General features: G+C 43.0%; 1 protein-coding gene and 1 long non-coding RNA gene across 5 annotated transcripts in view; one reads left to right on the top strand and one right to left on the bottom strand.

The window, feature by feature from the left end:
• The window catches only part of LOC140402303 (uncharacterized), a 51,321-nt gene that overhangs the window by 13,445 nt on the left and 17,705 nt on the right, over positions 1-20,171 (top strand). The window contains exons 2-3 of the long non-coding RNA XR_011938117.1: positions 11,915-12,126; positions 12,250-12,307. This is a non-coding gene — a long non-coding RNA (uncharacterized lncRNA). The remainder of the gene's footprint in view (positions 1-11,914; positions 12,127-12,249; positions 12,308-20,171) is intronic.
• Positions 11,390-20,171, bottom strand: part of LOC140402299 (cytochrome P450 2C42-like) — a 124,279-nt gene continuing 115,497 nt past the window's right edge. For all 4 annotated transcript variants that reach the window (XM_072489974.1, XM_072489977.1, XM_072489975.1 and 1 more), the window contains 2 exons: positions 13,760-13,901; positions 11,390-12,119 (listed from right to left, as the gene is read on the bottom strand). In XM_072489974.1, coding sequence (XP_072346075.1) covers positions 11,938-12,119; positions 13,760-13,901 — 324 coding nt within the window. In that variant the 3' untranslated portion in view covers positions 11,390-11,937. The remainder of the gene's footprint in view (positions 12,120-13,759; positions 13,902-20,171) is intronic.

Raw genomic sequence — 20,171 nt, 5'->3', positions numbered from 1 at the left:
GACACATTTTTCCACATTATCAATTACACCCCGTCTTGACATTTGAAACATAACTATATAATTTGGTCAAATATCCCCCCCCCCCCCCCCCCATCTAATTGTACTGACTAACATTTATCCCCGATCTTTCTCTTTTGTATGTACATGTTTTGTGATTTTAAATTGTGCACCAAAATCAATTCGTAAATGTATTCATATCACAGACCAGTGTCTTTTTTTGTTCTTTCCTCAAGTCCAATTACCGTGAACCATGGCCTCTGCCGCTCAGGAAGGTAACACAATAGCTATAATCATGTTCCACTACCTCCAAAGCATTTTACTTACTTGGGGTAGTAGCACCGTAGAAGCTTCCTCATGTCCCTTAGAAACAGCACACAACTCAGTCCATCAGTAACCAAAAAGGTCTTTTGTCCATCACTGGGTGTTAAGTGTCCCATTTTTTCATCATCTAAATTGCTTTCTGTTTCTCATTGGAATGGTAAATTATGATATCATGTACCACCCCTTGCTTCATTAATTTAAAAGATTCAATTGATCCTGCCTCTATCCCTGACTTCCCCACATTAATGTCTAACATTGTCCTGAACCATGTATGTCTGCCAACCCCTGGTGTACATGAGAGAATATCTTTCTGACAAATTTCCTTCAAATCCCTTTCGTCTGTTATAATTTCCCTTACAACATTTGCAATATAATATGCCGACAGTATTAACAAAACCACATCGAACTATCACTATTTCCAAATAAATTTTCCTTGTTGTTAAATACACAGTAAAAAAAAAATTAAGTCTTATCTTAACACATTACTCAACATCTAACCACACAAATAGACCGTGTGTTACAACTTTACATATTTGCAACTGTTATTACAATTTCAATACTAAAAATAAAGTACAATATCGACACATCCCTTCTAGGCTTTGGGACAATAGTCATTACATACTAAATATGGCGTGTTAACAACATCAATATTATTTGTGATGTTCTATGCAGTTAAATCAAGAAAACACTCTAAACTACCACTGTACCTTTCTATTAAAACATTCACACAGTTTATAAATGCTGATCAAGTTCTTAAATGGCACACATACCCCCATTATCATACATAACTGTCCCTACCAATTTACATGACATTTTCTTCCTTAGCTCTTCAATGCAATATTGTTTGCTGCATTGGTAACAATTTTCCCACCATGGCATCAAGCTACAAAAATTCTTAAACTTTTATCATTTATCATATTGGGGTTCTTCGTCAGTCGCTGCTGTCTGCCGAGACCCTTACTAACACCATCACGTAATGCATACCCCGTGGAGACCTCAGATCATCCATCAGCTGATGTCCAATGAGAGATGTCTGACCGGAGGTTTCACTGCTCAGTAATAATTTGAAATTTTGATTTGTTTCTAACCCGTAAAGTTTTCCTACAGGCTCTTGTCATTTAATTCCCTCAAATATGTAGCCAATTGTATCATTATTTCCCCCCAATCCTGTCTAAAACATTCTTCTCTGGAGTGTAGTTCTCTTCCTTCTTGTGAACTGGTTTGTCTGTTATTTTTTCCATCTGAAAAATCAAATGAACAGGTCAAGGGTGGAGAGGGCCCGATTCTATGTACTTTCCATCTTCGTTTGAATTCCCCAGAAGTGCCCCTCTCCAGGACTTCCGGATTTCTTTTGCCACCATTTCTTTCTTTTTTCTTTTTGAACTGGTTTATTTTCCTTATCCTTGATATACATCATACAATTAAAGCCTGTTAAGCCTCCTCCTTCTGTCATTGCACCCCTGAGTGAGATTCGAAGAATCTCAAACTCCTCCCCTTTTGCTCACTCAGTGATCCAATCATTGAAACCTTACCCTGATACATTCCTGATATTGCTACTCCATTTACTTTAATTACTTTATTTTGATTACGACCGGATTTTTATGAAGGTAAGTTCCAAACATGACATTTTAACTTCATCATCTGTCCAATCAATGCTGCTAACGGGTTTTAATTCACTGTCTTCCCACCAATTGGTCATGTGTTTTAATCTCTAATTCAACGTATGTTTACCCAGATTCTGAACAATCTTTTCTTTGCATTTTACAGCTTCACTGATTATTTTTCCTGCAGTTTTAGTTGGTAGCTTCACCCAAACTTCCTCTGTATTATCAATTGGTTTTAATATCTTAATTTTACTATCTGCATTTATTTTTATCAAATCTTTTCCTGCCATCAGATTCTCATTTCCTTATACTGCTAGTAATTCTCTTAATCTAACTTTTGATCCAATATCTTTATTCTCTAAAGCTCCTTCTTCCATGTATTTAACATTCTAAACATCATTATTTTTTTTTGCTAGTGACATTTTTGTGATTATCGGGCACTAGGACCCTGCGGAGCTATGCAGTGTCAATTTCAGTGCTCAGTTTCAAAGCCTGCAAGCAGTTGACTGCTGGCCAGTACAAACTCTTTATCCGTTTATTCTAAGACTAATTAAGTTCTGAACATGCTGATTTACCTCATAATACTGATCCCATTTCTACCTGCCATTTATAACTTCTAATTAATGTGAAACTCGGTTTTACAAAATACAACATTTTTTAAAAATACAAACACCAAAGGAAATTCACAATTCCTTATTAGGCATACACACACTCATTCATCCACTCAGATCTTGGATCTTTACTTTGTAGGATTTCACAAATCCTTATTAAACACACACACATTTATCCACTGAGATCTTGGACCTCTTCAGTAGGGTTTTATAGAACATAGAACAATACAGCGCAGTACAGGCCCTTCGGCCCACGATGTTGCACCGAAACAAAAGCCATCTAACCTACCCTATGCCATTATCATCCATAAGTTTATCCAATAAACTTTTAAATGCCCTCAATGTTGGCGAGTTCACTACTGTAGCAGGTAGGGCATTCCACGGCCTCACTACTCTTTGCGTAAAGAACCTACCTCTGACCTCTGTCCTATATCTATTACCCCTCAGTTTAAAGTTATGTCACCTCGTACCAGCCATATCCATCCGCGGGAGAAGGCTCTCACTGTCCACCCTATCCAACCCCTGATCATTTTGTATGCCTCTATTAAGTCTCCTCTTAACCTTCTTCTCTCCAACGAAAACAACCTCAAGTCCATCAGCCTTTCCTCATAAGATTTTCCCTCCACACCAGGCAACATCCTGGTAAATCTCCTCTGCACCCGCTCCAAAGCCTCCACGTCCTTCCTATAATGCGGTGACCAGAACTGTACGCAATACTCCAAATGCGGCCGTACCAGAGTTCTGTACAGCTGCAACATGACCTCCCGACTCCGGAACTCAATCCCTCTACCAATAAAGGCCAACACTCCATAGGCCTTCTTCACAACCCTATCAACCTGGGTGGCAACTTTCAGGGATCTATGTACATGGATACCTAGATCGCTCTGCTCATCCACACTTCCAAGAACTTTACCATTTGCCAAATATTCCGCATTCCTGTTATTCCTTCCAAAGTGAATCACCTCACACTTCTCTACATTAAACTCCATTTGCCACCTCTCAGCCCAGCTCTGCAGCTTATCTATATCCCTCTGTAACCTGCTACATCCTTCCACACTATCGACAACACCACCGACTTTAGTATCGTCTGCAAATTTACTCACCCACCCTTCTGCGCCTTCCTCTAGGTCATTGATAAAAATGACAAACAGCAACGGCCCCAGAACAGATCCTTGTGGTACTCCACTTGTGACTGTACTCCATTCTGAACATTTCCCATCAACCACCACCCTCTGTCTTCTTTCAGCTAGCCAATTTCTGATCCACATCTCTAAATCACCCTCAATCCCCAGCCTCTGTATTTTTTGCAATAGCCTACCGTGGGGAACCTTATCAAACGCTTTGCTGAAATCCATATACACCACATCAACTGCTCTACCCTCGTCTACCTGTTCAGTCACCTTCTCAAAGAACTCAATAAGGTTTGTGAGGCATGACCTACCCTTCACAAAGCCATGCTGACTATCCCTGATCGTATTATTCCTATCTAGATGATTATAAATCTTGTCTCTTATAATCCACTCCAAGACTTTACCCACTACAGACGTGAGGCTCACCGGTCTATAGTTGCCGGGGTTGTCTCTGCTCCCCTTTTTGAACAAAGGGACCACATTTGCTGTCCTCCAGTCCTCTGGCACTATTCCTGTAGCCAATGATGACATAAAAATCAAAGCCAAAGGTCCAGCAATCTCTTCCCTGGCCTCCCAGAGAATCCTAGGATAAATCCCATCAGGTCCCGGGGACTTATCTATTTTCAGCCTGTCCAGAATTGCCAACACCTCTTCCCTACGTACCTCAATGCCATCTATTCTATTAGCCTGGGGCTCAGCATTCTCCTCCACAACATTATCTTTTTCCTGAGTGAATACTGACGAAAAATATTCATTTAGTATCTCGCCTATCTCTTCAGACTCCACACACAATTTCCCATCCCTGTCCTTGACTGGTCCTACTCTTTCCCTAGTCATTCGCTTATTCCTGACATACCTATAGAAAGCTTTTGGGTTTTCCTTGATCCTTCCTGCCAAATACTTCTCATGTCCCCTCCTTGCTCGTCTTAGCTCTCTCTTTAGATCCTTCCTCGCTACCTTGTAACTATCCATCGCCCCAACCGAAACTTCACACTTCATCTTCACATAGGCCTCCTTCTTCCTCTTAACAAGAGATTCCACTTCCTTGGTAAACCACGGTTCCCTCGCTCGACGCCTTCCTCCCTGTCTGACCGGTACATACTTATCAAGAACACGCAGTAGCTGATCCTTGAACAAGCCCCACTTATCCAGTGTGCCCAACACTTGCAGCCTACTTCTCCACCTTATCCCCCCCAAGTCACGTCTAATGGCATCATAATTGCCCTTCCCCCAGCTATAACTCTTGCCCTGCGGTGTATACTTATCCCTTTCCATCATTAACGTAAACGTCACCGAATTGTGGTCACTGTCCCCAAAGTGCTCTCCTACCTCCAAATCCAACACCTGGCCTGGTTCATTACCCAAAACCAAATCCAACGTGGCCTCGCCTCTTGTTGGCCTGTCAACATATTGTTTCAGGAAACCCTCCTGCACACACTGTACAAAAAACGACCCATCTATTGTACTCGAACTATATCTTTTCCAGTCAATATTTGGAAAGTTAAAGTCTCCCATAATAACTACCCTGTTACTTTCGCTCATATCCAGAATCATCTTCGCCATCCTTTCCTCTACATCCCTAGAACTATTAGGAGGCCTATAAAAAACTCCCAACAGGGTAACCTCTCCTTTCCTGTTTCTAACTTCAGCCCATACTACCTCGGAAGAGTCCCCATCTAGCATCCTCTCCGCCACCGTAATACTGCTCTTGACTAGCAGCGCCACACCTCCCCCTCTTTTGCCTCCTTCTCTGAGCTTACTAAAACACCTAAAACCCGGAACCTGCAACATCCATTCCTGTCCCTGCTCTATCCATGTCTCCGAAATGGCCACAACATCGAAGTCCCAGGTACCAACCCATGCTGCCAGTTCCCCTACCTTGTTTCGTATACTCCTGGCATTGAAGTAGACACACTTCAAACCACCTACCTGAACACTGGCCCCCTCCTGCGACGTCAAATCTGTGCTCCTGACCTCTATACTCTCATTCTCCCTTACCCTAAAACTACAATCCAGGTTCCCATGTCCCTGCTGCATTAGTTTAACAAAAATTGAGACCCCTCCATGCTGATAAAGTTTCACTTATGCAGGAGTTTTTTGCCTTTGTTAATTTCTTCCACTCTTGTTTCATTGCTTCAACTCTCTTGACCGTGTTTCAGAGCAAGAGGATTATTCGAATTGCCATTTTTCGGAATTCTAAGTTCTGTTCCTGGTTGTCCCTTTCAGTTGCAATCTGAAATTAAGGATAAGTACCCTTTCTGGACCCCATCCAAGGCTGACTAAGGCACTATCTTCCCGTTTTAGTTAAGGGTTGATTGGTTATTGGTCTCTAAAGATTCTAGGCGTCCCCCATTTCTCTAGGCTTTAACCTCACAATCTGCCTGACTCTAAGGATGATTTATTTTTTGGCCTCTTTTTACCAGGAATGGATGCAAGATTTTTAGTGCTGTCACCAAGATGTCTTGCAGACTTTTTGTCAGGGTCAGCATCTTCTAGTCTGCTGATTTTACACACCCAACCTGAGCTTCAGTCCCCTTGATCCACAGAATATCCTTACAAAAGTCAATCACACATGACTTTCCAGACTAAACTCGGCAGGTAAAGTCTGACTCACACATAGACCAGAAACTTCTAAAATTCTAGCCTTTGTGCCGGTTAGAAACTTCTCATATTCCAACCGTTTCTTGGGAACTAGAAACGTCTAATATTCTAGCCCCCACTCTACCCCCATTCTGCTCAGCTAGAAACTTCTAATATTCTAGCCTTGCTTTACCTAGAAACTTCTAATATTCTAGCCCAAACTCTACCCCCATTCTGCTCAGCTAGAAACTTCTAATATTCTAGCCCCCCTTCTGCTCAACTAGAAACTTCTAATATTCTAGCCCCCCTTCTGCTCAACTAGAAACTTCTAATATTCTAGCCTCGCTTTACCTAGAAACTTCTAATATTCTAGGCCTCTACGCTGGATGCCATGGAGAAAGCAAAACAACCGGCTGGGCGTGATTAACACAGTGTTAACACGACGGGAGCCATGTAGAAAATACAGCAACCTGCTAGGCGTAATTAACACGGTTTTAATAAAACGTTGGGTGGCATGTTTTTGTAAGCCCACCACTATTCTTAGAAGTCCCCCTATACCAAAAAGGGCCGACATTCTAAATGGTGATCAGGGATTCTCATTCCCCGACTCCGATGCAAGCTTCAGTGGGTGCTATTCAGGTCAAACTATATTTTCAAGTTATCCCCCGGTATAACCCATACCTTCACCGAAGATTTCATCCACTTACCACTTAGTAGCATTGATCCTAGGTCCCGCATTGCTAAGTAAGTAAAGTAGACTAATAACCACTGTTTCAGGTTAAAACTTTTAAGTTATTTTATTATTATATATTTTTTCCTCTTTTTAAAAGGTGCAATCACTGTCTTTACAGAAAAGTAAAAAGATATTGCTTCTGGATCCTTCTGGTTGGTTGAAGGGACCTTCAGGCCCAACTTGACAATCAATCTTTTTAAAATCTGGTCTTCTTTAGATGTATTTGCTGGTTAGCTCAGTTGCTGTGTCCTATCTTTCCCATGTACCGAGATATGAAAGCTATCTCTGAGCTGAATCTGCCTACTCTTTAAATTCTAGTCTTCCTGAGATGTATTAGCTATTTTAGCTCGGCTGCTATGCCCTGTCTCTTTCCCATGGCCGAGCTGACTATAATCTGTCTCTGCTTCTCCCTTCTTTCTCTCTCTCTCTGAGTTCTGGTTGTTGTTCTGGTAGTTCCTGCTCTTGTCTCTCGGTTTATATTCGCTTTCTAACAATTACGTTTTTATGATGTTATTGTAACGTAACTCTTATTTTCTTTGATTGTAAAAAGTACCTTTAATCTGAACCTTTTAATCCAACTAAGTATTCATTTTGACATGACTTCATCTCAGATCTGATTACATTGTGTCTTTTGTGGTGTTCAAAATACTTTGGTTTCAATAGAGGTGTTACTTTTAATTCCTGTCATTTCTATAGTTTTATTTTCCAATTGTGTCCTCAGCTCAATTTTGACTTTGATTTTGGTTGGATATTATGTTTCTCGTAGACTGATAAACCTGGTGTTAGCAAATTTTCACACCTAGAATTCTCACCAAATTCAACTGAACCTCATCCATTCTTTTTCAGCTCCTTACTAAGGTAGTTACTTTCAATGAAGGTGTGAGCCATTGTTTTTGGCTTCATTCAAAATCCTGTTTGCCTTGTTTGCTGAGCCTGCTTGACCAAGGATATCTGCATTTTACAATCCTTCCCTGGCAGCTGCTGTTAGCCCTTTGTGGGATCTTTCCCTGTATCCTCTCATGTTTCTCTCAGACCAGATATTGCCAGACTTCCATGTTTCAAATGACACATTTTTCCATATTATCAATTACAAGCCTCAAAATCAGAGAATCCAGCACGAAGTGTTTTGACACCGGGAATTAATTGGGAGTGTTCCCTGTTCCCGTTGGGAGCGCCAGACCGGAGTCGGTCAGGACATGCTAATGGGCCAGCAATCTGCCCACGTGAAACTAGTGAAATTCCAACTGATGCTTGCGCGGATTCGCTGAGGCCGGAAATGGCACTGGAGAACTTGACAAACTGGAGCTGCATATAAGCACTCTGCTCTCCACTCACTTTCATTTCAGCCAGGAAAATGGGACTGAGGAGAGCGAATGCGGAGCTGGAGACACTGCTGTGGAGGTGAGGCGAGACACCCTATTTGTCTGCGGAAGTCAACCAGGCCTGGGCGCAGTTGGCACAGGCGGTGAGCGCTGTGGACTCCATCGTGAGAACCAGCCTGCAATGCCGGGAGAACCTAGTAAACCTCCTTAGGGTGGCGCTGGCTGAGCTGTGCCAGGCACCGAGGGACTTGGCACAGTCCCAGAGGGACAGGGCCAAGTGCATCAAGATCCTGGTCGGACTACAGTGGACCTCTAAGATTGGTAGCGCAAGGTGACGGTGGAACCTTCAGAGCTCACTCCGCCGCACCTCCGTCCCAAGGGGTCCGGGACCATTGGGGACCCCAATTGACTGTTTTACGCTGCACATATGACATAGCAAAACTTTCTCTACTGTATTTATTGTCTTTCCCTGTTTGTTGTATCCTGCCCTTGTTTCCCATGTATTTATCTAGTCTAAGCCAGGTTGCAGTACAGTGAATGGTTTCTCTGACACCGTATCCAAGTGGGAAACCTTTACGTGAACCAGGCAATGAGTGCTGATGGATTACTGAGTAATGGCAGCTATCACCGTCGAGCTTCATTAAAAGGAGTGTTGACCTGGAGGATTAGAGTCCAGGTGGGATATTAAAATGTACGAGCATGTTGGCAAGCCTGCTTCGACCTACTGAGTTCTGCTTTTACCTCGAATGCATATTCTGCATGCATTCCTTTGATATGAGTTACCACTAATACATGCTCCTCACTTAATTGGATCAATATATCCACACGCTTTTAAACTTAACATCACATCCACAGTTTTCCCTGTTCTGCTAAAACTTAAAGCAAGGTAAAGTCACAATGGCAATTGAAGGGATTGATTTAAACTGGTACCCGACAATTAATATTCAATACTTACATCAGCTTCTTACCCAATAGTGCGAAAGGGTTCATTCAAAGTAATTTTGCTGAGAATTTACTTTCTACAGTTGAGAATCACATCAGGATGAGCAGCATCTGGGCTTCCTTTGATTGGACCTCGGATGAGGAACAAACCAACAGCAGCCTGCTGTTGTAGGACATGAGCTGGACATTAGAGCGGGGATCAGCAACTACAGCCTGCCTTTCAGGGATCTGCAGCTGGACAGTGGAGGGGGCGTAGTTCCCATGAGTCATTATCAATGACAAGGTGAACAGGACGAGGTAGATGTGGCGGTACTTCAGGAGGCTCAGGTTATTATGTCAGTTGTGGCAAACATCGGGGCTGGATTCTCAGTTCTGGAGAAACGGCGTGAAAACGGTGGCATTTAATGCCAGGAAAACTGGCGCAAAACGGCTACCGATTCCCTGCTCTGAGTGTGCTAGCAGCCAGGCTGCGTATTCATTGAATTTGATTCTACTGATTCAGTATTAATCTTTTAGCAATATGTTAGTAATACAGTCAAATAATTGATTCATTGTTATTGCATAATATTAATTTGTTAAGAATTTTAATAATTTTTGCTGTAATGCTTGAAATGCAATGCTTGCCCACTCTATTGTTGAAGATTGTTATCAATGACAATGTGAATGAGTTCCTCTTCGGGCTTTTACCTATCCTATCACATTTACTCCTTCGTTTTATCTCATTGTGACATATCTGACTTAATCTTTTGATTTACCAAAGGGAGGACTGAAGCAAATCAGCTATTTCTGATAGGTAAAAGGTTATTTTTTTGTAAATATTAAAGCCCAGTCTTTAAAACCCATTTAAAAATAAGGATTTCAGTATTCATAACCTTAGGTCATGACAAAACACATAACTTTAACAGAGGTACAGAACTTGACATATCCACAAACTACCTGGAGAAAAATGCAACATTTATCCTGACAATATGAACTGACTATTGTTCTAATGAACAGAATTCAAAATTAGTTTCATATTAAAAATGAACTGTACCAGTAATCAAGGTCGGAATGAGCACCAGAGCAAAATGAATCCACCATTGATCAGAATATGGATAAAATGTGAGTCAGCAGAAAACCAGTAAGAACCACCTTCAGCCAAAGTAGAGGAATCTCCCATTCCGTGGCTGCCTTTGGAGCTCTTGATGCCATTGCTGGGTGTGGTGGTATGTATTAGGGTTAATACGGTACACCACGTGTCGACAGGCTATTGGTGGAGGGATGCCGGGTCCTGAAAGGATCGGCTGCCTACTGGGCTCCGCCCAGAAATGCCGGTATAAGAACCCGGCATTTCCCCCAGCAGCTGCATTCTGGAACCAAGCTGCTGGGGATCAAGTTCTGCTTAATAAAGCCTTTAATTGACGTTACTTCAACCTGCCTTGCGGCATATTGACGGTACAACACTGGGTGATGAAAAATGAAAGTCTGACTCTCATTTTGAATGTAACATTAATTTGAAAAGCAGTAAATAAAGAATATTCTCACCCCAGTATTAATGTTGCCCACAGCATCAAATGTGCAGACCCAAATTTGGGGAGATTTTAATTTGTCCTTTATTGCAGATGCACCTATCAAATGCCTGGATGTGGACTCTTGGGGTTTTTTTTTTGAATTGCCTAAACGACTGTCCCAATAAACATTAATATCAGAGAATCTAGTTTGTGCAAAAGGTAAAAAGTAGGTACTCAATTATATCATAGAATTTACAGTGCAGCAGGAGGCCATTCGGCCCATCGCTCTGCACCGGCTCTTGGAAAGAGCACCCTACCCAAGGTCAACAACTCCACCCTATCCCCATAACCCAGTAACCCCACCCAACACTAAGGGCAATTTTGGACACGAAGGGCAATTTATCATGGCCAATCCACCTAACCTGCACATTTTTGGACTTCTTACTGATAACTTGGAGGGCGGGGGTGGAGATGTAGCAGACATGGAATCAACTATTTTATCCCTTGTGGGAAATGTTCACAAATCCCAGCGTATAAGGGAAGTCTAAAACACAGTTCAGACATGGGCATCTTCTGATGTAAGGTCATGACCTTCCTCTGAGTGACGGAATGATTATCATAGTTGTGTCTTAAAAAATACAGCAACCAGTCCAGTATACAGAATGAATTCCAAAGACAACTTTATTTTATAGCTGTTTAAACAAATGTTATAACAATTCTATAGGATTACAGAAAAATCATATATAATCACTTTTATCATTGCTTCGTTTCTGCTTTCATATCGATTAATTTGCTCATCGTGCATCAGATTGCGTTTGCTGTTGGCAAGTATTGTGATGCCAGCAAAGAGAATTTCTGCAACCAAAGATTAGACAGGATTCTGGATACTGAAGATCACGCTATGTTCTGAATTAGTAAATGTAAGATACAAGTGTCAACTTTAGATCAGGTGTAGCATTGTCACCTGAGTTAATAGGCTGGCTCTTCAAGCTGCATTCCAGAGATGGACACAATCAGCACAGTACTGAGTGGGTGCTGCACTGCTATAAGTTGCATCTTTTGGATGAGACAAGCCTGACCTGCTCTCTTATGTTAATATAATACTACTATTTAAAGATAATGGTCCAATATCAATCCCTCAACCAACATCACAAAAAACATTCTATTTTTTTCAATTCTAGATCAATTGATGACCAAGTTGATTTTAGCGAGAAATGAAATAGAACTCGTAATCATTTGGCAGAACTGCTAAACCACTTATGGCTGGTGAGATGTCAATTTCCTTGTGGTCGATAACAGGCTTGAAGACAAAGCTCTGCAGCAGAGTAGTCAAGAAAAGAAAGAGTTCCATGCGAGCCAAGGATTCTCCCGGGCAGATTCTTTTCCCTGAAAGGTTAAGAAAAAATTCTGAAATTTGTTTGTAGTATTGTTTGCTTTCTTGTGATAAATGGAAGTGGGTGTGTTCAAGCTGTTAACTTTCCAATTTTAAAAATTCTGACACTTCTGCCCGTCTTAGGTGGAGTTCCCTCTTGGCATCCCATCAATCTGCACTGGATTTGAATCTTAACCATGAGGTGAATGGTCATTTTCTAACCCACATACTCAATATCCAACAAAATGTAATTTACTCGCTTATTGGTGATGGAATCCTGCAATGCTTGAGAATATTTATTGACATTTTTACTGTTTAACCCTAACCCTTTCTGCCCTCCACAAAAGTTCTCACACCCAACTAACCACAGGAATCATTGTGCCCTTTGAGGATTTGATTACCTTGTGCCAGACTAATACCTATTATCTCCAATTATGCTCCCAACCAGGTGTTTAAGTGGTGGACGGGGTGCCAATCAACCAGGCAGCCTTGTCCAGGATTATGTCGAACTTTGGAGTGTTGCTTGAGCTGCTCACATTCAGTCAACTGGATAATATTCTATCACTTTCCTGATTTATGCCTTGTAGATGGTTTAAAGGCTTCAGGGAGCCAGGAAGTGTCTTACTCATTGCAGAATATATGGTCTCTGACCCGCTCTTGTCGCCGCAGTATTTATATTTCAGTTCAGTTCAGTTCCTGGTCATAGGTACCCCCCAAATGCCGATGAATGCCATGGGGAGGTGGTTAGACTTCCTGTTGTCAGAGATGGTCATTGCCTGGTGCTTGTGTAGCCAAATGTTATTTGTCACTTATCAGCCCAAACTTGAATGGTGCCTGGGTCTTGCTGCATGTGGGCACAGACTGCCTCATTATCTGATGAGTTGCAATTGGAAGTGAACTCTGAACAATCAGTGAACATCCCCACATCAAGCCTTCAAATGGGAAGATAGTTACCCTGAGAAGCTCCCGCAGCCACGTCCTGGGGCTGAGATGATAAGTTTTCAACAACCTCAGTCATCATCTTTTGTGATGTGGAGATGCCGGCATAGCATTGGGGTGAGCACAGTAAGAGGTCTTACAACACCAGGTTTTAAGTCCAACAGGTTTGTTTCAAACACTAGCTTTCGGAGCCAGTTCCTCAGAGTCACCTGAGGAAGGAGCAGTGCTCCGAAAGCTAGTGTTTGAATCAAACCTGTTGGACTTTAACCTGGTGTTGTAAGACTTCTTACTGTGATCATCTTTTGTGCTGGGTATAACTTCAGCTGGTGTAGTGATTCCCCCCATTGATTTCCATTGATTTCAATTTTAATAGGGCTGCTTGAATCCACATGTGATCAAATGCTGCCTAGATGTCTTAGGTAGATATTCTGACCTCTGGAATTCAGCTCTTTCGTCCATATTTGGACCAGGCCTGTAACAAAGTGTGGAGCTGAATGCTCCCTGTGAGATCCAAGTTGGTGTGTAAAGTGTCACTTGGAAGCACTGACGATGACACCTGAAATTTTACAGGAGGAAATTATTCTCTAAAATCGCGGGATTGTAACCAAAATCCCTGCATCGTCTGGCTTGGTGCAATTGTGATTACTGTTTTGAAGTTTGGGGTTAAAATGTGGTGTTGCAAAGTGAGAAATGTAACAAAGGAAAGAGATTGTACCTGCCGAGAATGCCATAAAAATTTCACTCTTTTTGAAGTGCCCATTCTCATCAAGAAAATGGTTTGGGTTAAATTCTTCTGGAGTCTCCCACTGGCTGGTGCCTTTCAAAACAGAGGAAAGCAGAGGAACCACACATGTGCCCTAAAAACAAAATTATGAGATCAGACAAGAAAACAAGAAAAATGCACATAAGAATTACACACTTGTGTGCATTCCAACAGAGCAACATCATGATCAAGTAACATCAATAAGCAGTCAGAGTAGCTCCCAGCAGACAATCAATGAAAAGAGCAACAAATTTGATGTCATTGAGAAAACGCATGCTAACTTCTCCACCGCAGAACTTTTCTCAGAATGTAAAGCTTTACTGATGAACAGCATTTGGGGGGAACAGAAGCGGGGCCAGGACAAAACATACACAGCAACAACATACGAGAAAATAATTAAAAGTATGTTCAGCATTGTGGAGAATAGGAAATGCAGTAATAGAAGAACAGCACTGAACCTTAGAATAGTTGATAAGACCATAAAACACAGGAGCAGAATGAGTCCACTCAGCCCATCGAGTCTGCTCCGCCATTCAATTATGGCTGATACTTTTCTCATCCCATTCTCCTGGCTTCTCCCCGTAACCCTAATCCCCTTATTAATCAAGAACCTATCTATCTCTGTCTTAAAGACATTCAGTGATTTGGCCTCCACAGCCTTCTGCGGCAAAGTATTCCACAGATTCACCACCCTCTGGCTGAAGAAATTCCTCCTCACCTCAGTTATAAAAGATTGTCCCTTTTGTCTGAGATTGTGTCCTCTGGTTCTAGTTTTTCCTACAAGTGGAAACATCCCCTCCATGTCCACTCCATCCAGGCCACGCAGTATCCTGTAGGTTTCAATAAGACCCCCCCTCATCCTCCTAAACTCCAACGAGATTACAGACTCAGAGTCCTCAACCGTTCCTCATACGACAAGCTGTTCATTCCAGGGATCATTCTTGTGAACCTCCTCTGGACCCTTTGCAAGGCCAGCACATCTTTCCTTACATACGGGGCACGAAACTGCTCACAATACTCCAAGTGGGGTCTGACCAGAGTCTTTTACGGCCTCAGATGTACATCACTGGTCTTGGACTTTCGAGATGAACGCTAACATTGCATTTGCCTTCGTAACTGCCGACTGAACCTGCGCATTAATGTCAAGAGAATCATGAACAAGGGCTCCTAAGTCCCTTTGTGCTTCTGATTTCCGAAGCATTTTCCCAATTAGAAAATAGCCTATGGCTCCATTCATCCTTCCAAAGTGCATAACCTCACAGTTTTCCACATTGTATTTCATTTGCCACTTCATTGCCCACTCTCCTAACCTGTCCAAATCCTTCTGCAGCCCCCCGGCTTCCTCAATACTACCTGGCCCTCTACAGATCTTTGCATCATCTGCAAACTTAGCAACAGGTTGGTTGGTTGGTTTGGTCCACCCCCCTCCCCAACACCCTCCCCCTATCCCCAGGGGCTGGTTGGTTTAGCACAGTGGGCTAAACAGCTGGCAGAACAAGGCAGCAGCGCGGGTTCAATTCCCATACCGGCCTCCCCGAGCAGGTGCCGGAATGTGGCAACATGTGGCTTTTCACAGTAACTTCATTGAAGCCAACTTGTGACAATAAGCAATTATTATTAACAGTGCCTTCAGTTCCTTCTTCCAGATCATTAATGTATATTGTGAAAAATTGCGGTCCCAGCACAGACCCCTGAGGCACACCACCACACTGCAAGTCACCGGCTGCCATCCTGAAAAAAAAACCTTTATCCGCATACTCTGCCTTCTGCCAGTCAGCCAATCCTCTATCCATGCCAGGATATTACCTTTAACACCTGGACCAGATGGAGTACACCCCAGGGTTCTAAAAGAGGTAGCGAAGCAGATTGTGGAGGCATTGGTGGTGATCTTTTAGGAATCACTGGAGACAGGAAGGGACCCAGGGAACTGGAAACAACTCCGCTGTTTAAGAAGGGAGGGAGTCGGAAGATGGGGAATTATAGACTGGTCAGCCTGACTTCGGTCATTGGGAAGATTTTAGAGTCCATGATTAAAGATGAAAAAGAAAGAGAAAGAGAGGAAAAAGAAAGAGAGAGATAGTTTGAACTTTGGAAAATGGCCATGAAACATGAGTCAGTTAAAATTGGCGGACGTAAAGGGAAACGTCCAGGTGGAGGATAGTGATGAGGATAGTGAGAAAGAGCGTCATAGTCGAAGGTTTGGTGGGGATCTATTTAAATATGTTCACACAGAGCCAAGATTTGATGAGAAGGTGGTTGAAGCCTTTTTCATTTCATTTGAGAAGGTAGCTAAACAAATGAAATGGCCACAGGACATGTGGGTATTACTGATTCAAACAAAGCTGGTAGGTAAGGCTAGTGAAGTGTTTGCATCACTATCGGAGGAGGTATCTGGGACGTATGAGGAGGTGAAAAAAATCCATCTTCGATGCATATGAGCTAGTGCCTGAAGCCGACTGACAAACGTTTAGAAATTTTAGTAAAGAATTTGGTCAACATACATGGAATTTGAAAGGATCAAACAGAGTAATTTTGATAGGTGGATAAGGGTTTTGAAAATAGACCAAATGTATGAAGCTCTCAGAGAAATTATACTTTTGGAGGAGTGTTAAAATTCAATTCCTGTTGTAGTGAGAACTCATGTGGAAGAGCAGAGGGTTAAAACTGTGAGATTAGCAGCAGAAATGGCAGTTGATTATGAACTAGTTCATAAATCAAAGTTTGGTTTAGGACATCAGTTTCAGCCTATGAGGGATAGAAACTGGGGACATGAGTAATACTCAAGTGGTAAAGGTGAAGGTGATCTGATGGGAGATAATAAGGAGAGAGTACCTCAGATTAAAAAGGAAATCCAGGAGGGTGGAAGAGACATGAAAAGTGTAAAATGTTTTCACTGTAATAAACTAGGCCATGTAAAGTCACAGTGTTGGTGGTTGAAGAAAAGCACTGGGAAGGCTGATAGGGTAAAACAGGATAAGACAGTGGAGTTTGTTAAAGTGGTAAAAGAAAGCCTAAGTGATGCGAAGGAGCTGTAAAAGATTGTACAGCCTGATCAAGAGGTGATTGATAAGAAGGTGCCAGATCTCTTTAAAGTGTGGGTAAAGTTTGCTCGTGTGTATCAGGAGGAGCAGGTAAAGAAGTCACAATTTTAAGAGATACGGGAGCTAGTCAATCTTTAATGGTAAGAGATGAGGAGTTATGTAGTTTGGGAAGAGAATTGCCAGAAAAGGTGGTAATATGTAGAATTCAGAGTGAGAAGAGTAGTGTTCCATTGTATAAGGTAAGGTTGGAAAGTCCAGTGAAGAGTGGTGAAGTGGTAGGATGAGTAACAGAGAAGCTATCTTGTCCAGGAATACAGTTTATCTTGGGTAATGATATAGCTGGATTGCAGGTGGGAGTGATGCCTACTGTTGTTGATAAGCCAGTGGAAAATCAGACAACTGAAGTGTTGAAGGACAAGTATCTTGGGATTTTTCCGGGTTGTGTAGTGTAGCCATCTGGGATGGCCACTTCCCGATTACAAAATGGACACTCTGCAAAGATTGCAGGGAAAATGGACAATACTAAGAAAGCAAGCAGGTGCAAGGTGTGTCTGTTGATTGGAGCCACAGCAGTTCAATACTAATGAGCCATCCCCGGGAACAAAAAGGTAACATTTAAGTAAACAATACCAAGACAGACACCCCGGCGCCAGAGGAAACCAGAATAAAGCCGGCCAACAACCACCTAGGGCACGCCCAGCAATCAGAGCACCCACCCCTCTGTTGGAGGAAATCGATGAGAACGATTGGGAAACGGGCCAATTAATTGTGGCCAAATTCAAGGCCCGCCCAATAGCGCGCAAAGCCCCTTTTGGGTATATAAGAAGAATCCCCCAAGAGAGAATCGCCCTCTTGCGGCCCCGGCTCTCACCAAGAAGAGACCTGCCCAACAGCAACATCAGAACAAGTAAGTCCAAGGTCAACGCACGCTACGAGACAGACGCTTCTAGCTGTTATTCCGTACCAATTTGACCCCAGCACCGAACAACGGCCACTGTTCCTCTGACTGAGTGGGCGCCCGAAGCTAAGTATAGACTTTTAGCAGTAGTGGTAGTTTAGTTTGTAGAGTTTTATGCATGAATATATTTGACTGTGTGTGTAAATAAATGAGCATTAAGTTTGAACTTACTAACTGGTGTAGCGAGTCTTTGATCAGTATTCGGTTTTGAACCTTGTGGCGGGATTATAAGATACCTGGCGACTCTAGAGCGAACGTAATTAGAATTAAGGAAGGTGACCATATTGGCCGCCATCTTCAGAGCCAAATTAAGAGAAACACAATTAGCAATATTTACTGGCGACATCTGACAGGACTCGACTTAGAAGTGGCCTAACGACTCCGAGAGAACCCAAATTTGAATTGGAATCCAATTAGAAACAGAAAAACCACAAGTGTAAGAACAATACTGATCAAACCTCCGAGATTCAGAAGTGTGTTAATGCATGCGTACTAACAGGTATATAAGGTAAACCTGAGAGATTTCGTGACGTAAAACTGTCGGGAGTTTTGTAGGCCGGAAATTAGTGTAAGCCGTACCCGTGTTTACATCACCACTTTATCACCCCCTGTTCCAAATTCAGTAGAGAACCCAGATAGAGAAAATGGCAATGAAGGCAATGGAACGCCTTATGAACCCCCAGGAATTCGAGGTCGCAGCGACCAGTAGAATAGGACAGTGTCCCGTATGGGAAAAGGAAATCAGGAAGTACCTCAAAGGGAATGGATGGCCCCTTTGGAGCGAATTCTGCGCGAATGATGAAACAGGTCCCGGGAGTATAGGATATACTTGGTGGGAGAACTTGTCAGAGATCCACAAGCATAGCTTAGGGAAAGCTCGCAAGCCGATGGCAATCATTTCCTGCTTGGCACAATTGCGAGGCACAGAGGAGGTCGTTCAGACGCTCCGTAGAGAGATAGAGGAGAGAGACAGAAGTAGTGAGGGAGATGTGAGCGAGTTTGAGAAAGAGAATAAAGATTTGAAAGAACAGTTAGCAGCGAGGGACAGAGAGCTGGATGATGCCAAGGGGGCACACCAGTCTTGTCTCGCCCATTTGAGTAGTTTTCAGACCCAATATGATAAGGCCTACCAGGACACGCAACGTGCGGTCTTGGTAAGACAAGAAACCGAGCAACAGGTAGAGAAATTGCAGAAACAGTGCAATGATTTGAAAGCAGCCCTACGAGTGCTCCACACTTCCATGAAGTGGAACAAAGGCAGAGCTCAGTAGATCACGCAACGTACCGGAAGCAAATTGCAGAATTGCAATCTCTGCTTTTCGTTCAGAATGGGTTTCAAAATATGTTTGGACCCCAATTAGACCAGGTAAACGGCCACGATTGGCAGGAGTTAATTGAGACTGCCCATAGATACATACATGGGACATGTACGCAAGAAAAACCCCAAAAGAGAAAAGCAGCCCAACCCCCGACTGAACAGGCAGAACACACCCCCATGAACCCTGTAACCACACATCGCAGGGCCGCAGCAGAAGGAGACGCAGATTTCCTATATACAACCCCGTTAATCGTGACCCAATTATGGGACACGTGTGGAAAAATTACACCGCTCTTTCCCACATCAGACCCCCACCAGTTTTTCGCTAGAGTTAAACAGCAGGCTACCATGTACGGCCTGGACGAAAAGGAGCAAGTGAAGCTCACAGTTTTAAGCCTCGACCCTTCAGTCGAGGCAGCCCTTCCCGACCCACAGAATGTAGGAGGAGGCACACTCCAAGAGATGCACACAGCGATCCAAGATGCGATCGGCTATAACAGAGGAGACCCCGTAGAAGGCCTAAACAAGTGTAGGCAAAAGAAGACAGAGCATCCCATAGGATTGGCTGGACGCTTGTGGATACATTTCACAGCAGTTTTCTGAGAGTTAGCCCGCGCCCATTTGTCCCCAGATAACATGGCCAAATGGACTCCAATCCTAGTCTCTCATGCAACAGACGCAGGACAGAGAGCTTGTGCAAATTATGACCCCTCAGACGAGGCCCACAATGAGAAATGTTGTTTGAAGAGATTGTCCCACGCTTGGGAGCAATCAGTCCAAGGCAAAACCGCATTTATAAAACCAGATGAAGAGCAGGTAGATATGAATCCAGTTAAAGCGCACCAGAACCCCGCATGGGTAAATGAGGGCAGGAACAGCCCACCACAGCCAAAACCCCAGGAATGTTACAACTGTGGACAGTTAGGACACTTTGCACGAGAGTGCAATGCGCCCCAAAAACAGCAGAGAAACCAACAGACAGGCACCCTAAATAAGAATAGGGCAAAGCCAATCCATAGCGTTAGCGCCCGTTCAGTGAACATAGAC

The sequence above is a fragment of the Scyliorhinus torazame genome, chromosome 25 (genome assembly GCF_047496885.1).
Source record: "Scyliorhinus torazame isolate Kashiwa2021f chromosome 25, sScyTor2.1, whole genome shotgun sequence".
Taxonomy (NCBI): domain Eukaryota; kingdom Metazoa; phylum Chordata; class Chondrichthyes; order Carcharhiniformes; family Scyliorhinidae; genus Scyliorhinus; species Scyliorhinus torazame.
The sequence above is the reverse complement of the archived record's forward strand: the minus strand, read 5'-3'. Positions and strand labels throughout refer to the sequence as shown.